This window comes from Pelobates fuscus, chromosome 2 (genome assembly GCF_036172605.1).
Source record: "Pelobates fuscus isolate aPelFus1 chromosome 2, aPelFus1.pri, whole genome shotgun sequence".
Taxonomy (NCBI): domain Eukaryota; kingdom Metazoa; phylum Chordata; class Amphibia; order Anura; family Pelobatidae; genus Pelobates; species Pelobates fuscus.
In genome coordinates, this window is record NC_086318.1 from 86,471,521 (window position 1) to 86,491,794 (window position 20,274).

The following is a 20,274-nucleotide window of genomic DNA, read 5'->3' on the forward strand; positions in this document are numbered from 1 at the left end:
AGGCGTGGTTACTGCTCTGAACAGGGTATTTAACAGAGCTTCTTTCATTAGCTCATTGCCCTGTCGTGGTTCTAGCTTGTTCTAGTCACTCAGTGCTTGTGTTTTCTATTATCCCTTTTGGTTTTGACCCGGCTTGTTTACCTTACTCTGCTTATCTCTGTTACCCTTGATTCGGCTTGTCTCTCGCTTACCTGTCTTCTGTTACCCTCGACCTCGGCTTGTCTTTGACCATTCTATACTGTACTACTTACGTTAGTCCGGCCATTCTAAGGTCCGGTATACGTATCTGGCTACTGTTTGTACTCTGCGTATTGGATCCCTGTCCCGATCCTGACAACTACAAACCCCTGACGGACAACCCACACACATCCGTGAAAATTGCAAAGTGTCTCAAACCTACTTTGCCACTTTTTATGACCATACCCCAACTAATAGACAACAACAAACACTCCATTCCATAGAAGAATACCTTAACACTATTCCACTACCAGCCCTTTCCCCGGCGGTGATCACCAGGCTGAGCGAACCCATCACCATTGAAGAAGTAGCCAAAACCATTAAGCCAAACAAAAGCCCAGACCCGGTCGGGTTCACAGGGCTATACTATAAAACCTTTCCCACATTATTACTCCCTCATCTCTGTAACCTCTTTAATTCCATGCTCCAAGGCGACCCGTTACCCCCAGACATGCTAAGAGCCAACATATGCCTTCTCCCCAAACCTAACAACTCCACACGGACCCAGGTCACTGCAGACCCATTTCCCTACTGAAAATGGACATCAAACTCTTTACGAAATAATGGCAGACAGACTCAATCCACACCTACCCAAACTGATACACCCAGACCAGGTGGAATTTTTTCCCTCCAGACAAGCATATGAGAACACAAGACAAACCTTTGACTTATTATGGGTCGCAACACACAGACAGATACCAACCCTATTCCTATCGCTGGATGCCGAAAAGGAGTTTGACCGCCTCCTATGGCCCTTCCTATTCACTACTCTTCGCAGGTTCAGATTCCAGCAAACCTTCCTCAACACACTCCTGTAGCGGTACTTACCCTTTCCAGGGGCCGGCCGGGGTCCTCTGTTCGAGCCGCGCGCGGTCATGCTGCTGCACGAGCCGCACGCGGCTCATCCGACGGCTGTAACAGGAAGTCGGGCAGTGACCGCGAGAAGCAGTCACGTGTCCCATCTAACTCTAAGAGCGCGCCGCGGGTCTCGGGCACGCTCTTAAAGGGACAATGGGAGCCTAAATTGGAAAAGGCATCCCATTGGTCCCTGTCATGCCACACTCCCCATACACTTACCTTTTGGGGGCGTGGATGTGACAGGGACCAATCAAAATAGATGTTTAGGTATTTATACTCACCTTTTTCCCTTAGTTCCTTGCCCTATCGTGGTTTCTGTTTCAGTTCCCTTTAGCGCTTGTTGTATTCAGTTGTGTTCCTTCGTACTTGACTTTGGCTTTGCTTTCTGACTACGTTATCTCTTTATCCTTATCTTTTCTGTTTGCCGGCTTGCTGTTTACTGTGTACCAGACCCCGGCTAGTCCTAGTTTACGCTGTCTCTTTGTGCCCTTGACCTCGGATCGTTCCTGACTCTGTACTTCTCCTATATACGTCGAGTCCAGCCACTCTAAGGTCCGGAAGACGTATCTCTCCTCCGTGTTGTCTTCTGTTCAGCTGAATCCTGCGTGTTGGGGTATATTTTCGTTACAACTCCAGACTCTATACTCCACACCTGTAGCAAATCTATGCATCGAATGCACACCCACCCACCTTTCGATTCTTCAAATGGTACTAGACAGGGGTGCCCCCTTTCCTCAATCCTGTTTGTGTTATCTTTGGAACCTCTATTACAATTTAACCCACACATTAAGGGCTACAAATTAGGAGTGGAGAATAAAAAGTGTCAGGCTACACTGATGACCTACTCCTAACCCTTACAGAACCAACGCACTCACTACCACCACTACTTAGCGCACTGGCGCAATACTCCACAGTCTCGGGCTACCGGCTGAAGGTAGACAAAACTGAGGTGCTACCGGTTCAGATCACCACAGAGACACTGACCATCCTCCAAGTAAACTACCCATTCTATTTCAATTCCACACACATTCACTACCTGGGCACCAACCTCCCTGCAGACATATCCCAACCATATGCTCTGAACTACACCCCCTTCTGCAGAAGGCGACAAAAGACTTCAAGTCCTAGGAAGGACTCTCGATATCATGGTTAGGCAGACTGGCCTTGGTGAAAATGAACATACTACTCAGATTCTTATACCTATTCAAGACACGTTTCCATAAAGGACTTTAAAATACTACAGACCCACATAGATCAATATATACGGGCCCACAAAAGAGCCAGATTAGGGAGGGCTATATTGTATCTCTCGACGAGAGCAGGTGGACTGGGTTTACCACACTTATTACACTACTTTCACGCGGCACAATTGGCACAGATACAAACCCTACATGTACCAGCCAGGCTTAAGAGATGGGTAGACCTTGAACACAACCTATTCAGCAGTGACTTCCCGTCTTTACACATCTGGCTCCCAAAACAGGCAGGACCCCAACTCCCACAGAATACTCCGCCCCTAACAACCTGCATCAAGATCTGAGATAAACTTTCATTAAAACACAAACTCCCGATTAATCCGTCTCCCCTTATCCCGATTCTGAGAAATTAACAATTCACACCGGGTATGAATCCATGCGATTTTGCCTGCTACGAAGACAACGACCTCATACGAATCTATTATTTCTACCGGAACCATCAACTAATCCCATTTACAGACCTGCCTCACAACACACCATACACTACCACGATTACTTCTGCTACATACAAATCAGAAACTTCCTGGACACCACTGCCTACAAAACGGCAGGACGAACCACACCCATGGCATTCGAAACAGTATGCATCCAAAATCCGGTACAAAAAGGTCAGATCTCTTTGATCTACTCCCTCTTGATCCGATCGACTCCAGACATACCGTTGTCCTATGTCTCGGCTTGGGAGAGGGATCTGGGTCCCGCTGAGGATCCCTCAGACTGGAGGGCCATATGGAAAGCCACAGCAACCATCACAATTTGTGTCACAATCAAAGAGCAGGCATATAAAATACTAATGCGGTGGTATCTCACCCCTCTGAAACTGAAACAGATGGGAATGTCCACATAAGACCTGGAAGGGCTGTGGGCAAAAAGGGAATGTCACCAAACAGCCAAACTAATCTAGCCTCCAAAATCTTACACACAACCATCACAAAGGACCCTTGGACATGGTTACTCTCCAAACCCTTGAAATACACACCCCAAGCGCAAAACAAATTATTGGCCAAGATGGCACTGGTCATCAGAAGAGCAATAGCAACACATTAGGGGGAGCAACATTCCCGACCAAAGGAGACATAAAAAAAAAAATAGATAAGCCATAATCATCGCACTTATGACAAATCACGGCTTGAACTATCTTGCTTTGCATGTAATGCGTTTATCTCATATATCAGTTTCCCCTTTTACGCTGCATTACTGAAATAAATTAACTTTTGCACGATATTCTAATTTTTTGAGTATCACCTGTACATGTAATGCTTTCAAAATTCAGAAATAAAGAATGTTAAAAAAAAATAAAAAAAATTAGGAAAGTAGAGGCACTTGATTTTCAGGGACTTTGCAGATTTAAATTGAACATACATGTTATCAAAATGTTACATGCTTCTGTGTTTCATTAAAGCCTGCTTTTTCACGGATCCTCGAGTGCTTGGACTTTCATATGTTCTATATGTGTCTGTGTATATAAATGTGTGTGTATACGTGTCTGTGTGTATATAGGAATGCGTGTGTATGTGTCTGTGTTCATGTATATCAATGTGTGTGTCTGTGTATAAATATATATATCCATGTGTGTATCTATTTCCATATATGTACAAGAATGTATGTGTGAATATGAATGTGAATATGTGCATCTACTCTCCATAACAAAAGTGGGTTAGGGGTAAACATTTTTGCTTACTGTTTGGGGTAAAACCATTTTTGTTGCCCGTGTGTATGTAACTTAGATACATCTTTGCTCTAATACTTGAACTCTAAACATGTATCTGTAACTTTATTTGAGATATGCTATTTGTAACGTTTCCTGTGGTTGCCTCACTATGCCGCTCTGCCCCTGGTATTATTAACAATTTCAAGCCACTTGCTGTGCTTCTCCATAGAAAAGCATCATTGGGGGGCTACAGTGCATGCATGGCCATCAGAATCTCCTCATAAAATGACATTATACTAGATTAAGCTGTAGTGGTTGTGGTGGTGATGAGTGTCCCTTTAATTGCCCTCTGTGTGATCAGTAACATTTCTAATGTATGATTAATAGAATAGAATTAATAGGAATAGAAACCTATTCCTGAATGTCCTGTAATGTGTGCCTTTTGCCAAGTCCCATGTCCTGTATTGGTTTTAGTGATTGTAGGCTGTGCTGCAGGGGGCAGTGGAGAGCTGACACACAAGCAGTGTAACAGTAGCACTAAGTGGGCGGAGCTTTAAGGAACAAGGTCTTGTGTGGGGGTGGGCGGGGTTACATGCAGGTGGGGGCGGAGTTTAAAAGTTTAGGACTGGGTGAGGCTCGGTTAGACTAGTAAAGGGGCGGGGTTAATAAGGTGTAGTCGGGTGGGGGCGGAGTTACGATGTACTCATATCAGGCGGAAAGGGTACGGGGCGTGGTTCCGATAATTGCCGAGGCAGCACGGTGTTCTATCAAATAACGGCTCGTTCGTGAAGAGAATTTATCAGCGTTTAATATATTCCACCTGACTCGAACTAACATAACATGGGCTGACAATGACAGTAACAGTATGTCATCTCTCACCATAAACCGACTATGGGGTGCTTGCTAACTGCAAACACCGCCTCGCTCTGCCGACCGGTTGCATTCTGGGAATAAACGTTTTTACTGCTGGAATGTCATCCAGGCAGATCGCGTGAGACCTGCGGCTTGCACTACATGTCCCTTGATCCTTTGCGCGCTATCCACCTCCCCACTTTGTCTCTCCGGGGAGCATTTATGGGATTTGTAGTTCTTTTTCCTCACTTGTATAATGCAGTGAGCGGTGAAGAAAACTACACTTCCCGTCATGCCCGCGGGAATGACGCTATTATACTGCTATGTGTGTCTGGATGTCACTAGGGTGGGAGAGCTTTACTAAGGGGGTCTTGCTGTGACTCGGGTGATTGGGGGTAACAGAGAGGTTGCTTGCAATCCTTGCCATTGCATCACTAGGGGAGGGGACCCTGCATGCAGGTTATGGATCAGAGCCCATGTGAGCTATTGGAAGCTGCCCATGTATTCCAATGATAGGGATTGAGGGTCATTGCATGGAGTGGGAGCTAACTATCTGTATAGCAGGCATTGGGGAGGCAGCCTTGCTTTAGGGGAATTATGTAGACTCAACATGAATGTTAGAAATATAAAGTGCTTTATCTAACAGCACACATAACTGCTATGGTCATGCACATTGCACATTATTGTCAGGTGACTTTCAGTGTGTGTATACCTGTAGTGAATAATTCCATGGTGACTTGTAACATTTTTTTGATTGACCGATTTGATAGGAATTTTGAGACTAAGGGAATGGCAGCTGTGGTTTAATCTTGTGGTTCAGGCGTGTATTTGTGCAGGGGTGTTTTGCTGCTGTTAAAGTGTTGTCACATGGCTACTGTTGCCAAATATTCTACAATCCACAGACCGCTACACCAATAGGAATTATTGTTTATAATTTCCTTGTCAGATTAGGCGAGTACGTTTTATTTACAGTAATCTGGACAAAGTAAATTTGCCTAAATGAGAAATGGAGGTTGAGTTTTGTAGAGAGGTACGATACGTGACTTCAGCCGTCCATCACTGATCTGCCATTTTGGGGGGACAGACAGAGCTTTAAGCATGGCACTCCTGCGAGACTTCCCAGCTCAGGTAAGCCACGGGAATAGACTTCAACAGTTACAGTTGTTTTCATATAACCATGTGTTCAAAAATCTGAATGCAATATATTAATTTTTTTTATCCCTGGCCAGACTGAGAAATCCAGTCCTGGTTAAGTATTATTACAATACGGTTTATCTGGCAGTAAAAAAACAATTCATTTATAACTTCTATAGGTTGTTATATGGATAGTCAATACAATGTTAATCAAAAATCTGCACACCACTCAAGCCATAAGACTTGCATTTCCCACAAAAAATCACAAATTTGCAGTGATGTTACTACCGCAAAGGATTCTGGGTGGGCATATGCAAATTAGCTCAACAAGGAATCACATTTGTCTAATTTCATTTTAAATATGGATTCCTTAGAGTCTGCGTTTGCTGTATACAACAGCTTTTAAACACAACTTAGGAAAAGATGCAAAGCCAGTGAACCACTCATGGACAGCTGTTTCATTGTTAATGCAACCCATCAGCATGAGGTTGGTTACTGTTATATGGCAGACATAATAGGCTTAATAGTCTTTTGGCTTTCAGGAACACAAAGTGCACAGATGGGATAAGTGCTAGAGTGTCAACTGAGTATAGATCTGATAGCAGGCAAACATATATTCTTGACCCTATAGTGTTAAAAACACTATCTTGGCCCCCTAAAAATAGTAAAATCTTACTTTTATTCCAGTCTGCTGCTGCTGGCTCTGCCCGTGACCTGCTTGCTTGGCTGGCATTATCAGAAGTGATGATCTGAGCCAATCACAATGCTTTCCCATAGATAAGCATAGAATCGGTTGAGACTGTCAAGAGGCAGGTGTTCCTGACCCTATAGTGTTCCTTTAAATAAAAAACTTTATTTGATATCACATTTAAAAAAATTATACATTTGATATATGTACACATATTTTGTCCAAATGAATATTTCTTAAATACAAAAAGGATCAAATACATCAATTTAATAGCTACGTAAAGTAATACTAGTGTACAAAATCAATACAAGGTAGGAAAAATATCCCGCCACGCGGGAAGCCGGGCAAAGTAACCCAAACGATCAATGGAGAGTCCTATTTGAAGCCAAGTTTGAAGCCGTCTGCCGCAATTTCTGGCAACGCATCAACCGAAGGGCAGCCACGATAACCTGCTTACCTACCAAACTGAGAACCCACCCAGAGAAGCAACGGGCGGTCAAAACCCACACCCAGAGGGAACCCCGGAAGGGGGAGAAATCTAGGTCCCACGCCTGTGCTGAAGTGAAAGTGAGGCGGAATCAGAAGAGGACGCACTCAGGGACACCATACCGCAAATACCCCGCACCCTACAAGCCATCCTAGGCCGAGGGCCAACCGGAAAATATTTCCAAGGCACCGTCCACACTGCCCAAGACCCGACCGCTGCTGGCGGAGGCAGAACACCCGGGCACATCTAGGCACCCGAAAAAGGGAAGACCCGGCCTCCAGCAGTTCCCGAGTCTGTTGGCCGCAGGTGCTGGCCCTCTTCACGGCCTGGGGCATGAGGGCAGCCCTCCAACGCCCGCACTTCACTATCCTCAGGGGGTCACCCCAAACATACGGTACCCCCACACCCCGCTTGGGCATCGGCTGATCGAGGACTCAATGGTCGGGGGGACCTACATATAGCCACTTCCAGCTGTGGTCCTCACTGCTCACCGGGAACCCCACTTAGACTGCACACACTGCCCGTCACACGCCCAGCATATACTGGCTGTACCATGTTGATCCAGGGGCCTCCATAAGTTACTTAAAAAAAGCCCATTGCTGTCTACTGCTATGTAGGTTTTTCATACTGTAAAATAAGTTTGTTGTTACTAGCCTGCAATTACATAGCCATTGTGACCACTCAGACTGCAATGTACTACCTCTACCGAAGTAACAGACCTCAGCTCAGCCTTACTATGTACTATATTGTATAACCTGATAAGCTCATGTCCCAGCCTGTTAGCAGACTATATAAAGGGATAGACCCCTAGGTTCAAGCAAGCTAACAAGACTGGGTAGGGCCATAACTATTGTTACGAGAGACCCCTAGCACTGTACCTAGCACAGGAACAGCCACACGGTGTGATATGCCAATATAGAAATGCTTTTTTCTCAGGTAGACATGAGCTCCTGCCCTACCGCCGGTGCTCACTGATACCGACTCTAAGTAGTGTACCTTCCATTGAGATAAGCCTGTACAATTAACAATGTCATAAGTACTAAGCGACATAGTTCAGCATGTTCAAGTTTTAATAACCTATAAAAATGAGGCATCGTTATCTAGGAAATGTTACTTACAGCTGCGATTTCCCTAACATGTACCTACTATTGCACATTTCCCTTTTCTTTTTTCTGTATCCCATCTCTATTGCCTCAATAAAAGAAAGATTGACAAAAAAACAGTTAGGTTTCAAGTTTGCATTTGTACAGTTGATAAGATCTTTACTGGAACATATATGGCCAGAGTAAGCAGAGGTCAACGAAATATCACCGCAGCAGGTGCTTAACAATATATGCCAACCAAAAATAATGCTGATCCATCAAAGATAAAATTCCTCTTATATTAATAGTGTTGTAATATTAAGCCATAACACAGAATAGATACCCTCAAAAAAGTTAAAACATGTTGAGTAGATGCCATAGTTCAGATCTCTAGGAATGAGTTTATTTTGGTTTTGATCCTTTCTCCAGAGTTCCAGAATGGATCCAGAGCGCCTCTTCACCAAGTTAGAGGGCATTGGGAAGGGTTCATTTGGAGAAGTGTATAAGGGCATCGAAAACCGGAGCAAAGAGGTAGTTGCTATTAAAATCATTGACCTGGAAGAAGCCGAGGATGAAATTGAGGACATACAACAAGAAATCACTGTGCTGAGCCAGTGCGACAGTCCATATATCACCCGCTATTATGGCTCCTACCTCAAGGTAAGTGCAACTGGTCCCAGGTTGCTAGATGGAATTACAGGTTCAGCAAGCACAGTGGCAAACTAAGGAAACATGAATTACATCTATTCTATATTAAATGGACACTATAGGCACCCAGACTGCTTCAGTTAGAGGAACTGCAGTGTCTACCAGACAGTCACTAGAATGTTACCGGACCTTTGGTTGCCTAACTAATTAAAGGTTATATCCCTGAATAGTATGTTTTTGAAGTATTTATCTAGTTGCTGTTTTAAACATTAGTACAGACTCTGATAAAACCACCTCTTCAGACAGAGAATTCTACATCCGTATTCTTCTTACTGTAAAAAAACACTTGCCTTACACTAGATCTCCTTTTTTTTTTTTTTTTCCTGTCTAAATGTGTGGTTTTGTCTCCTATGTACAGTCCTGTTTATGAATAGATTTCAAGAGTATTGTTTGTATTGGCCCCGAATATATTTGTATAACGCTATCTTATCCAGTCTGAGGCGCCGTTTTTCTAAACTAAACAGATTTAAATTTGTTGACCTTTCTTCGTATCTAAAATGTTCCATTCTTTTTATAATTTTGCAGCCGACTTCTGCACCCACATTTGCACAGCATATTGAAGGTGTGGTCTTAACTTATAAAGAGGCAAAATTATATTTTTATCCCAAGAATTTATGCCCCTATTTATACATGACAAAACCTTACTGGCCTTAGCAACTGCCGATTGACATTGCATATTGCTGCCTAATGTGTTGTCTATAACAATTCCCAAATCCTTCTCGTGTGTGGTTATCCCTACCATGTAGGGTGTTAGTTGCTCGTGAATAATTTAGGATTTATCTAGTTTAAATTTAATCTGCCATTTTAGGGCCCAGTCCCTCAATCTATCTGAATCCCTCTGCAGCACAGCAATATTATGCTCACATGGTATCACTTTACAGAGTTTTGTCATCTGCAAAAACTGAAACATGGCTTTCAATGCCTATTTCAAGATCATTTATAAATATGTTGAATAGAAGCGGTCCCAGAAATGAACCCTGAGGGACACCGCTTACCACTTTTACCATTAAAGGGTTACTCCAACCAACATGACTACTTCAGTGATTTGAAGTGGTAGGAGTAAATATGTGCAGTATTTCAGCTTGAAACACTGCACATACAGACTTATTGCTAATTGTGTGCTGGGGCTAGTTGCAGCCCAGAACTCTGCACACTGACAACAGATGTTAAAATCTTCCCCTTGTAAGCTAGCTCTCCCATCCCAGCCTCCCTCCGTGCAGCATTGGTTATTTACATTTTGTAAAATTCCCTTCTACACACGAGCACATGCATGCACTCCATGCTAGCAATTGGTCCAATCATAGGCTTCTTTACGTCAGGAGGGGGTGAGGAGGAATAGCAGCGGAATTCAAGGAAGTAAAACCTTTTTATCTCCGCTTTTACTACACCTTTAGACCTTCCCCAAGTATCTAGTAGGGCATATTACACCTGAAAGATCCCCCCCTCTCAATTGGGTTACAGTAGCCCTTTAATGACAGCTCATTGTACTCTATCTTTAAGCCAATATTCAACCCAAGGCCAAGAATTTTCATCTAGACAAATTTCTTTTAGTTTGAGCAATAACCTATTTTGTGGAACCGTATCAAATGCCTTGGCAAAATCCAACTAGATCACATCCACTGCTGATCTATATTTCTACTTACTTCTTCGTAGAATGCAATTAGGTTAGTTTGACATGACCTATGTTTCATAAAACCATGCTGATTATTGCGTATAACAAAGTTCTTCCCAATGTATTTTTGGTAACCCCCCCAAAAAAAGTGATTGTAGCTGATTCTCTATTGGTTCTTTTCCTTCACATTCTAAGTGCTAACTGGATGTTCTCTTTCTGCAGGGGTCGAAGCTGTGGATTATTATGGAGTATTTAGGTGGGGGATCTGCTTTGGATTTGGTAAGGGCTTTGTGCGGAAAACAAATGCTGTCTTGTTTCAGTATTTATTTTTCCCTGACTTTTGTATGTTGTGCGATGCCTATTCCAGTCTATATAAATTTCTGTTCACTTTCTGTTACGTCCCTGATATTCATTGAGTCTTAATGCGGCACATGGATTTGGGGGTTATGATTTGTATGCTGTAACGGAGCTCCGTGTACTCCGACCGAGTACCCTCCGTTGATGGATGCTCCTAGCGCTTCCAGAGGACTCCAAGCACTCCACCAGACACCATAAGCACCGCAGGCTGCGGCTATCTCCCTTCAGAACGAAGCAGGAACAAGCTCTTACAAGAGCTCAGTGATTATAGCAAGGGAATATGCCTAGCATAGCAATCCCTTGTAGCAGATTCCCCCAATAAGAGACAGGACTCAAGTTGAGGGTAAAAATAGAACTCTCTGGCTGCTAGCTTGCAGCCCTTTTTATTAGGTGCTCCCATGAAGGGGAGGGACACACACAGTAACGTACATTAACCAATCACACCATAGTTACATCCCACACATAGCCCTCCCCTCTACCTGTAAACTAATTATCTGTACACACAGGAAAATACAATTATCATAGGTAGGGAAATAACAGTTTTTACACAACATTCATAACTCCCAAAATATAAATCACATTCGCATAAAAATACATATTCACAATCATACGAATTGGACCAGGGGTTCAAAAGTTAGTACAAATGTGCATTTGACCTTCTGGAAGCATGGTTTTTCCAGCTCAAACTAGTTCCACAGAATCCTCTATCCTGGAGACAATGGAGAAGCTGATTTAATTATATCCAGGGACAAACACAGCCTCCATTAAGCACATGTTACCAGCAACCACCAAAAGACATAAAAATACATAACTCCTGTTATACTAAACAGAACCCCCACATTCAACCCATCCCCAGATGGCTTGGATCTGAGCGCTCAACAAATCCAAACAGCGCTCCGATGCCACAAACACAGTTCAAACGCCATGGGGTTTAAGTTTCGTATGGGCTGATGAGAGGGCCCATAATCCTGGGGCAGCCCAATAACACACAGTATGCCCAAATACCGCGCATAAAGGGCCAAATCGCCCAGGGACCGTAGTCACAGGGTAAGAGGCGGGCAAGCAGCCCCCTCCAAAACACAGTGGCGAAGTGGCTTTCGCTACATATGCCATGGCTGGGACTGTTCTAACTATTTCCAGTGTAGTTTATTAGATGCTGCTACTTAATGATCATGTGTGTGTGCATATATGTATATATTCCAATATGTTCCTATTCATGACAGCTCAAGCCTGGACCCCTGGAGGAGTCCTATATTGCTACTATACTTCGGGAGATTCTTAAGGGTTTGGACTACTTGCACTCGGAGAGAAAGATCCATCGTGACATTAAAGGTACCAGACAGTGGCATGAAGCTATGCTGTCCCAAATGGTTACCCTATGTATTGATTTACATGTAAATGACCAAACAGCAGATGTTTTGCACTCATGCATGAAGTTATGATATTTAACCCTTCATGTCAAAAAGAATTAGCGGCAAGTAATTCACTTGTTATGTTGTTCAATGTGTCTGTATAAACTGAAAGTTTACTTTTTATTAAGTTAATCATAAATGGGCAACCTGGTTGTTTAAGCCATTATTGCAATAATAATAATAATCCTAAAAAGCTTAGGTATTATTAAGCATTAATCACATACGGTAATCTTGATATATTATCAGTATTACCAAGTAATGGACTCCGAGCTCTGACTTGGGATTTTATAGTGCTCACAAGAGTACAGTTTTTTTTTAACATGGTTTTACAGATTTTAACTAAATAATTGAATAGCAATAATCAAACCATTTCTAATTTGCAAAAATGGAATGCTGTAGCTTGCTGACATTAACCTTAATATATGGGTCATTTTATCTAGATTAGTAGCTGTTACTTTAAAAAAGAGTCTAGTCTAGTCAAGTTTAAGAACAATAGATATAATAAAAGCCTGGTATACTATAACTTGGTTTGTATAGTATGACTCCATTAATACAGAATGAATGCAAAAAGAATAAAGTATTTCTTTACACCATGCAATATTGTTTGGTTATTTCTTAGTATAGATAATAGACACCCAATAGCAGTTTCATGCACAGTTGACAATAATGGCGTTACTGTGTGTCTCTCCAGCTGCGAATGTGTTGCTGTCAGAGCAGGGAGATGTGAAGTTGGCTGATTTTGGCGTTGCTGGTCAGTTAACAGACACTCAGATAAAGCGAAATACATTTGTGGGCACTCCATTTTGGATGGCACCAGAAGTCATTAAACAATCAGCCTATGACTTTAAGGTAAGAAATACAGGATGTGCTGTACATGTCTCAAACTAAGAACATAACTCCAAATGCCTACCATTCAATGGTTTCTCCCTTAGAATGTGAGACCTGATATGTCTACCATAGCATCTGTGTTTGCTTTAGAATGGAACACCAAACATATCTACCGCTGGATATGTCTGTATTGGAACACAACACCAAACATATCTAGTACAGGCACAAAAATAAAGCACCGTGCTTACAGCAGCAGTAGCTTAGTATCTAACAGCTCAAAATACATAGACAAACACAAAGAAAGTTACTGTGCTCTGGCCTAAATCCCTATGTACATTTAAACAAAATGGAGGCTCTTTAGTTTTATTCCAATGGCCATTTGAATATAAGCTCACCTGCCATGTCAAGGCAAGCCTCAATAGGTGAGTTCCTACATTAGCCATTAGATATGCTGATATCAGCCAAGAATCTCCATTAAGACAGGAAGAAGTATTTTATAAACCCTTTCACATTTAACCCTTTATAGGGCTTCTACACATACAATAAACTTTGCTGGTATCAAAGTGTAAACATCTCTAATGAGACAGGAAGGGGTATTTTATAGACCCCTACATACTTATTAACCCTAAATAGGGCTATACCACATACAAATATCTAGTACTGGACATGTCTCCCATGGAACACAACACCAAACCTGTATACCCCAGGATGTCTCTGGTTTAGAAGATATGTATCATTATCTGACATAACCCAACACCAAACATATCTACCACAGAAGCACACCATTAAATGTGTGAGCCACAAGTTGTTGTATTTCTTTTTTTTTTTTGCTATCTTAGTACACGTCCCACAGGACTTTTCGAACTAACTTATAACTTTATTTGCTTTTCTTTCTCTCCTTCCAGGCTGATATCTGGTCCCTGGGAATCACAGCCATTGAGTTGGCTAAAGGAGAACCCCCATACTCTGATCTACACCCTATGAGAGTATTGTTCCTGATTCCTAAGAATAACCCCCCATCTCTTCAGGGACAGCACAGCAAACCATTTAAAGATTTTGTGGATGCCTGTTTAAACAAAGACCCCCGCTCAGTAAGTATGCAGTAGTGGGATCTTCACACAACATTATAGAGACAAATGAACATAAGAGCTAGCCCAGATTGTGGTAATATGACATTACGTAAATTAAATAAGAGGGGAAAAAAACAAAACCTTTTGGCCTGCGGGGCTCTTGCGGTGTGATCAAAGTTAAAAGTGAATGTCAATGTAACATTATATGATTACAATGTAAGTGATTGTAGTTGTACATTAGTTGGGTTACTTGAATTTTGTAACATTTTTTTCTTTCAGAACTAATAGGTGTTAATAACATCAGGAGGGATATTCTGTTGCAGCGTTATGGAAATGTGCAGTACGTTTAAACCTGTTTTTGTTGCTGCGGTCATTACTGCATTTTTAGAAGTCTCCTCCATGATGCATAGCTAGATATTATATTTAATTAGTGCTCACTTGTGTCAATACTAGGAATTACCATTTGCATATCAAAGTGATAGGACAGTTGAGAACCATTGTCGAAGAGATACAGAAACACAAGATAATTCTTAAAGCCTCTCACTGTGGAATTCTCCACAGTTAAAGGGACACTATAGTCACCGGAACAACTACAGCTTATTGAATTTGTTCTGGTTAGTAGTCATTACCTTCAGGCTTTTTGCTGTAAACACTGTCTTTTCAGAGAAAATGCAGTGTTTACATTACAGCCTAGTGATAACTTCACTGGCCACTCCTCAGATGGCTGTTAGAGATCCTTCCTGGGTCATGGCTGCCTAAAATGCATCCAAACACTCAGTATCTAATCCCTCTGCATGCAGACACTGAACTTTCCTCATAGAGATGTATTGATTCTATTCATCGCTATGAGGAGATGCTGATTGGCCGGGGCTGTGTTTGAATCATGCTGGCTCTGCACCTGATCTGCCTCTTTGTCAGTCTCAGCCAATCCTACGGGGAAGCATTGTGATTGGATCAGGCTACCACTTCTGATGATGTCAGCAGACTGCTTGTTTTTCTGAGTCTAACAGCATGCAGAGTTACAGCTTCAGGCTTGAATACAGTAAGATTTTTACTATATTTATGAAGGCATGAGGGGCCCAGGGGGGTTAGATGGTTGTTTTAACACTATAGGGTCAGGAATATATGTTTGTGTTCCTAACCCTACAGTGATCCTTTAAGGAATTAAATCACATTGTTTATGCTGTTGTAGCCACAGCTTTCCTGACTGTGACTCACACACCTACACAAAAAAATATTTAATTTTCAATCCGATCCTACAGCATATAGAGTTTACTATAGAAATTCCTATTTCCTGCTGATTACAATTGAATCACACAAAGGAGGCTGCTGCAAGCTCTAGTGATTATTTAACAGAGCAAGAGAACAAATATACATGCTGTGCAATAAGGGGAGTTTAAAAAATAGATCATATTCCTGATTCTGCATAGCATTTACGATTTCAGTACTACAGGGATTTTCTTTCTTGGTCCTTTCCTGTTCCTCAACTTCATTTGTCTTCATTAGTACCCAGTGGTATTACTGTCTCTCTGTTAAAGCTATATAACCTAGCATGATTTTATTATCCTCTTTATTACCCACTCCTGAAGTCAGCTAACAAACCTTGCCAAAGTTCTTTTTCTGTCCTTGACCTGACTCACACTTGTTTAACTTTCTTTTATTATAAAAAGTGCAGAGTCCTCGCCATTTAAAGTAACATCCATATTCTTTTATTGTCATTTCTACTCCTGTTAACATGTCAATGCAAGCTTGTATGTTTTATCCTGCAGTGCAAAAAAAAGAATGGGGGGGGTGAGGGGGGGAATAGATCTCTCTTTACAGGAAGTGTGTATTGAAGCTTTATTTGCTTCAGGCAGGGTAGGTGTGGCCATGGCTGCATAAACAAGTGACCTAAATTCTAAATGGTAGAGAATTGAGCAGTGAGACTGCAGGGGCATGATCTATACACCACAGCCACGTCAATATGCTAAAGCGTCCCTTTAAGGGACACTGCTTTGATAAAATTCTAAACTTGTTGGAGAACCAACTTGTCCTTCAGTTTTTAGAGTGATATCTCAACCTATGTTTCTTTCTGTTTTAGATTTATATGAAGTATTACAAATAACAAACGGTCTATTGCCATCTCTCTTATATGTGAGCTTTTCAGTATTTTTCACTGCAAGTTCTTTCTTTGTGACAGAGACCTACAGCTCGAGAACTGCTGAAGCATCGCTTTATACTAAGGTATACAAAGAAAACCTCATTCCTCATGGAGCTGGTAGAAAGATACAGGCGCTGGAAGTCCCAGGGTCAATCTGACGAGTCTGACTTGTGAGTGTGGCACGGTTCAATTTTATATAAAAAAATAAAATTGTCGTCCATTGTGAGCACAAAACCTTTTTTGTAATCCACCATTTTGTAGGTACTTCTAATCGCTTTTTTATCTCTGCAACTCTTAGGGATAGTGAAGATGAAATAGAAAATCCAAATCCGATGCCGCACTGGACCTTCCCAGAAACCATGCGGCCCTCATCTATGAGCAGAATGCAGTGGGAATATCCGGAGGTACTTGGTCTATGTGAACAGAGATGGAAAAAATTGTATTAACAGGGTTCTTCAATAAAATCTGAATAACCGGGAATTAAAAGTGAATTTCAAATGCCCAAAATAGTCGAACCAAACACAGAATTGACTTGGAGAATATTTTTAAATTAGCAACTGTGGCCCAAGTTTTGTAATTCACTTTGAATTCCCAGCAATTCTCACTCTAATAAATAACCCTGAATACGGTTTTGTCTGGAAGTTTATCATGAAAATAAACTCCAGTGATTATTTTGCGTGATGGGTGATAAAATATAAACATCTTAGACCCACACTCTTGTTTCGCACTTCCAAGAGTAAGTGGTGAGGTGCCTACACGTAATCTTCCAGCTGTATATTACCCAGAGCACACTCGGTGATGCTGACCTCACTCAAGTGAACAGTGACCATTTTTTTTTGTATTTAAATTTTTTCTATGTAGATTTTTTTTGGTTACGATCCAGTGCTTTCAAGAATCCTATAAAAATACCAAATAAAACTTTTTTTTAAATCAAATGATAGAGGAAAAAAAAAAACTTAGCTCCATAGTTTAGCCTTTAATTTTATAAGTAATGCTGACAGAAGCCATTGACTTTGTATCTGAATTTGGCATGGTCACTATGTATGTGTGTGTGTACTGGTTCAGTGACCAGGTTACACATACTTCCTGTTAATGTTAGTGCATGTTGTATTTATAGATTTCTTTGTCTCACACTGTTAATTATAATATATATATATTTTTTTTTCCCAGCAGCCTTTGGAAATGATTAAACGCCTGCCTCGGTCACACTGTCTGTCGGCCCTGGTAACCCCGGTCTTTCAGGAGGTGAGTACTGCATATAGATCCAGTGTGGGGATATAGTGCCAGTCTAACTGCAGAATAAAGATATTGTATCACAAACATGCTTCATCAGGAGATAGATTTATTTTGCTTGCACAGATGTATGTGTAAATACTGAGTCATGTCTTTATTTTTTTTTATATATATATATATTTAAAAAAATTTTTTTTTTTTTGGTTACACAGTTGCGGTTATTGATTATCTGGTAAACACATCTTGTATATAGAAACATAGAAAGTGACGGCAGATAAGAACCATTCGGCCCATCTAGTCTGCCCAGTTTTCTAAATACTTTCATTAGTCCCTGGCCTTATCTTATAATTAGGATAGCTTTATGCCTATCCCACGCATGCTTAAACTCCTTTACTGTGTTAACCTCTACCACTTCAGTGGGAAGGCTATTCCATGCATCCACTACCCTCTCAGTAAAGTAATACTTCCTGATATTATTTTTAACCTTTGCTCCTCTTATAGAATTAAAGCTGTTAATGTGATGGTTACAGGGGAGCATGACACTGCTGGAGAATTGTTACGTTTCTTACCAAGCAGGTCAATGTAGGAGGGAATTAGATGGGTCAGCCTTTTGATAGAGGATATTTAATAACATCCAAAGCTATAACATATCATTTCTCATTATGACAAAGGGTATACACATTGCCTTTCATTGGATGTTGGCTCTTAAAGTGAATCTTACATGACCGGTTTGCTTTAAAGCAGGCTTCTCAGATATAAAGAAATATACTTTTCATCTTTATACATAGAGTGTGATGTATTTTAATAATTCTTTTTGTTGTAGTTAAGGGAGCAGCGATGCGCGGGGGCATTTGGATCTGTGCAGGAGTTAGAAAATGCCTTCAGTTTGGCTGAGGAGTCGAGTCCTGGGATCACTGATGAACTCATATCTAACTTGGTTCAGCGAGTGCAAAGGTAACCGGCAGAGCTCACACATCATGCTGTTTGAGTTAACCAGTTATACACTAATAATGTATTAGAGGATGCAGTAAAATCACACAGCGCCCCCTAGAGGAACTAGAAGTTTTGGATGTTGAAAGCTAGTGGTACAGTGGCCAGTTTTTACTATTCCTTCAGTCAAGCTAATGGGGTTTTCAGATAGTGGCTTACACTTGGGAGGAGGACTAGTGATCTGCACAGCTGGAGGAAAAGAGCCCATTCGGGTGGGTTGACTACTCCAACAATCCTAGGATGGGTTTATAGGAATCATAGAGGGGGAAATGCTGTTGTAAAGCCTGCTAAAAGTTTACTTTAATTAGGAGATGAATATAAAGAAATGGGGGGGGGGGGGGGACACACAGCTTTGTTTGGCCAGTTTCTGCTTAAACATGAGATTTACATAGTATTAATAATAATGGAACTTGGTTTTATGCATTGTTTGCACATGACAATTTAAATTCTACCTCTTTGAAAATATAACTGCCGTCACTAGATGTTCGTAAAAATGAAATGGGTAGTAGCAATTTATGGGGTAACATGATACAAAAGCCAATCCCTGAGTGACATGGGAAAGTGCAAAAATGACTGCAGTGTGAGTGTGCCATTTGTCGGAGATATGGAAGACAAGCATACAATGTATTTTCTTAATAACGATGTCCCTTTCTCCCCTCCCCCCCCCCCCACAGGTTCTCTACTGCACAATGAAACCATGCTACTACTGCGCATGTGCATCCATTTTCATGTCCCATGTTATTATGGGACAATACTGTGATAGAAATGACATTCACACCATGGCATTACTTCTGAAGTGTTGTGTTCATTATTTTTATGAAGAAAATTGTAATAGTGTTTACTGATTGTTCTCATGAGCCAGTATGTTATGTAAAAAAGAAACACATATAAACTTACATTTCATACACAAGTGATCCGGATTCTTTTCCTGAAGTGTCTCGTATTCCTGAGACGTTTAAGATGTAAAAGCATTGGTGTGGGAAAGAAGGTATATCAGCGGGTAGGCAACTTTCAGTACAGTACTTCAGATGTTGTGGACTACATCCGTGCATATGCTTTGCCAGCAGTATGGCTGTAAGAACATTATGGAAAAAGAAATCCACAACATGAGTGCTGGATGTTTTCTACACATGCACTGTGTATTATGCAAGGAGAAATTGTAAGTCAGCAATTAGCTTTACAGAGAATGAATCATGTCAATGGAGATTGGAAACCAAGACAGAGGACCCATGTTTGTTTAGATATTCTAGCAAGTTGTGGGTAGTCCTGAGCTAGCCTTGTAGGCCTCTGACCTTATCGCATCTCTTTGCAACTTTGTTATGATTACAGGTGCCCCATGAGGCACATCTCAGCCTTCTCTGTTCCCCTTCCCACATTCTGCTGCAGCAATGGTGTGGGAAGTCAAATTCCATCATATGTGGTCTGTTATACCACTCTGGTCTATAGAAGCAGAGAATAGAGCTATATTGTATAGAGAATAGCTTTTGCTGTTTCCATAGTAGACTATGAAGATTCGGTGTATCTAGTTGGATAGTGTTATAGTGAAGTTGGTGAAAGAAAAAGATCGGAGAAGATAAGGTCTAAAGTGTAGCCAGCTTGATGGGTACGGTAATAAGACTAAAGTGCGAGGCCAGTGGAGGTAATCTGAGAGAAAGTTAGAGGAACTCGTAGGTGCACTA

At 41.4% G+C, this 20,274-nt stretch overlaps 1 protein-coding gene across 2 annotated transcripts; it reads left to right on the forward strand.

Moving 5' to 3' along the window:
- Positions 1-5,122: 5,122 nt before the first annotated feature.
- Positions 5,123-19,477, forward strand: STK25 (serine/threonine kinase 25). 2 transcript variants are annotated; one of them, XM_063442418.1, is made up of 11 exons: positions 5,123-5,982; positions 8,675-8,905; positions 10,788-10,844; positions 12,146-12,254; positions 13,026-13,183; positions 14,068-14,253; positions 16,412-16,542; positions 16,671-16,776; positions 17,546-17,617; positions 18,429-18,559; positions 19,270-19,477. In XM_063442418.1, exons 1-11 carry the CDS (start codon positions 5,953-5,955, stop codon positions 19,286-19,288), a joined length of 1,230 nt encoding a protein of 409 aa, XP_063298488.1. In that variant the 5' UTR covers positions 5,123-5,952; the 3' UTR covers positions 19,289-19,477. The 2 variants fall into 2 exon arrangements, with proteins under 2 accessions (XP_063298488.1, XP_063298487.1); XM_063442417.1 differs by having other exon boundaries at positions 5,125-5,982; positions 17,543-17,617.
- Positions 19,478-20,274: the final 797 nt, after the last annotated feature.

What these genes read in the sequence shown, in the direction of transcription:
- STK25 (XM_063442417.1), top strand. Translation starts at nt 5,953, where the DNA reads ATGGCACTCCTGCGAGACTTCCCAGCTCAG. An exon ending in TGCGAGACTTCCCAGCTCAG is followed by an intron (nt 5,983 to 8,674) that starts GTAAGCCACGGG and finishes TCCTTTCTCCAG; the next exon opens with AGTTCCAGAATGGATCCAGA. An exon ending in TAACCCCGGTCTTTCAGGAG is followed by an intron (nt 17,618 to 18,428) that starts GTGAGTACTGCA and finishes TTTTTGTTGTAG; the next exon opens with TTAAGGGAGCAGCGATGCGC.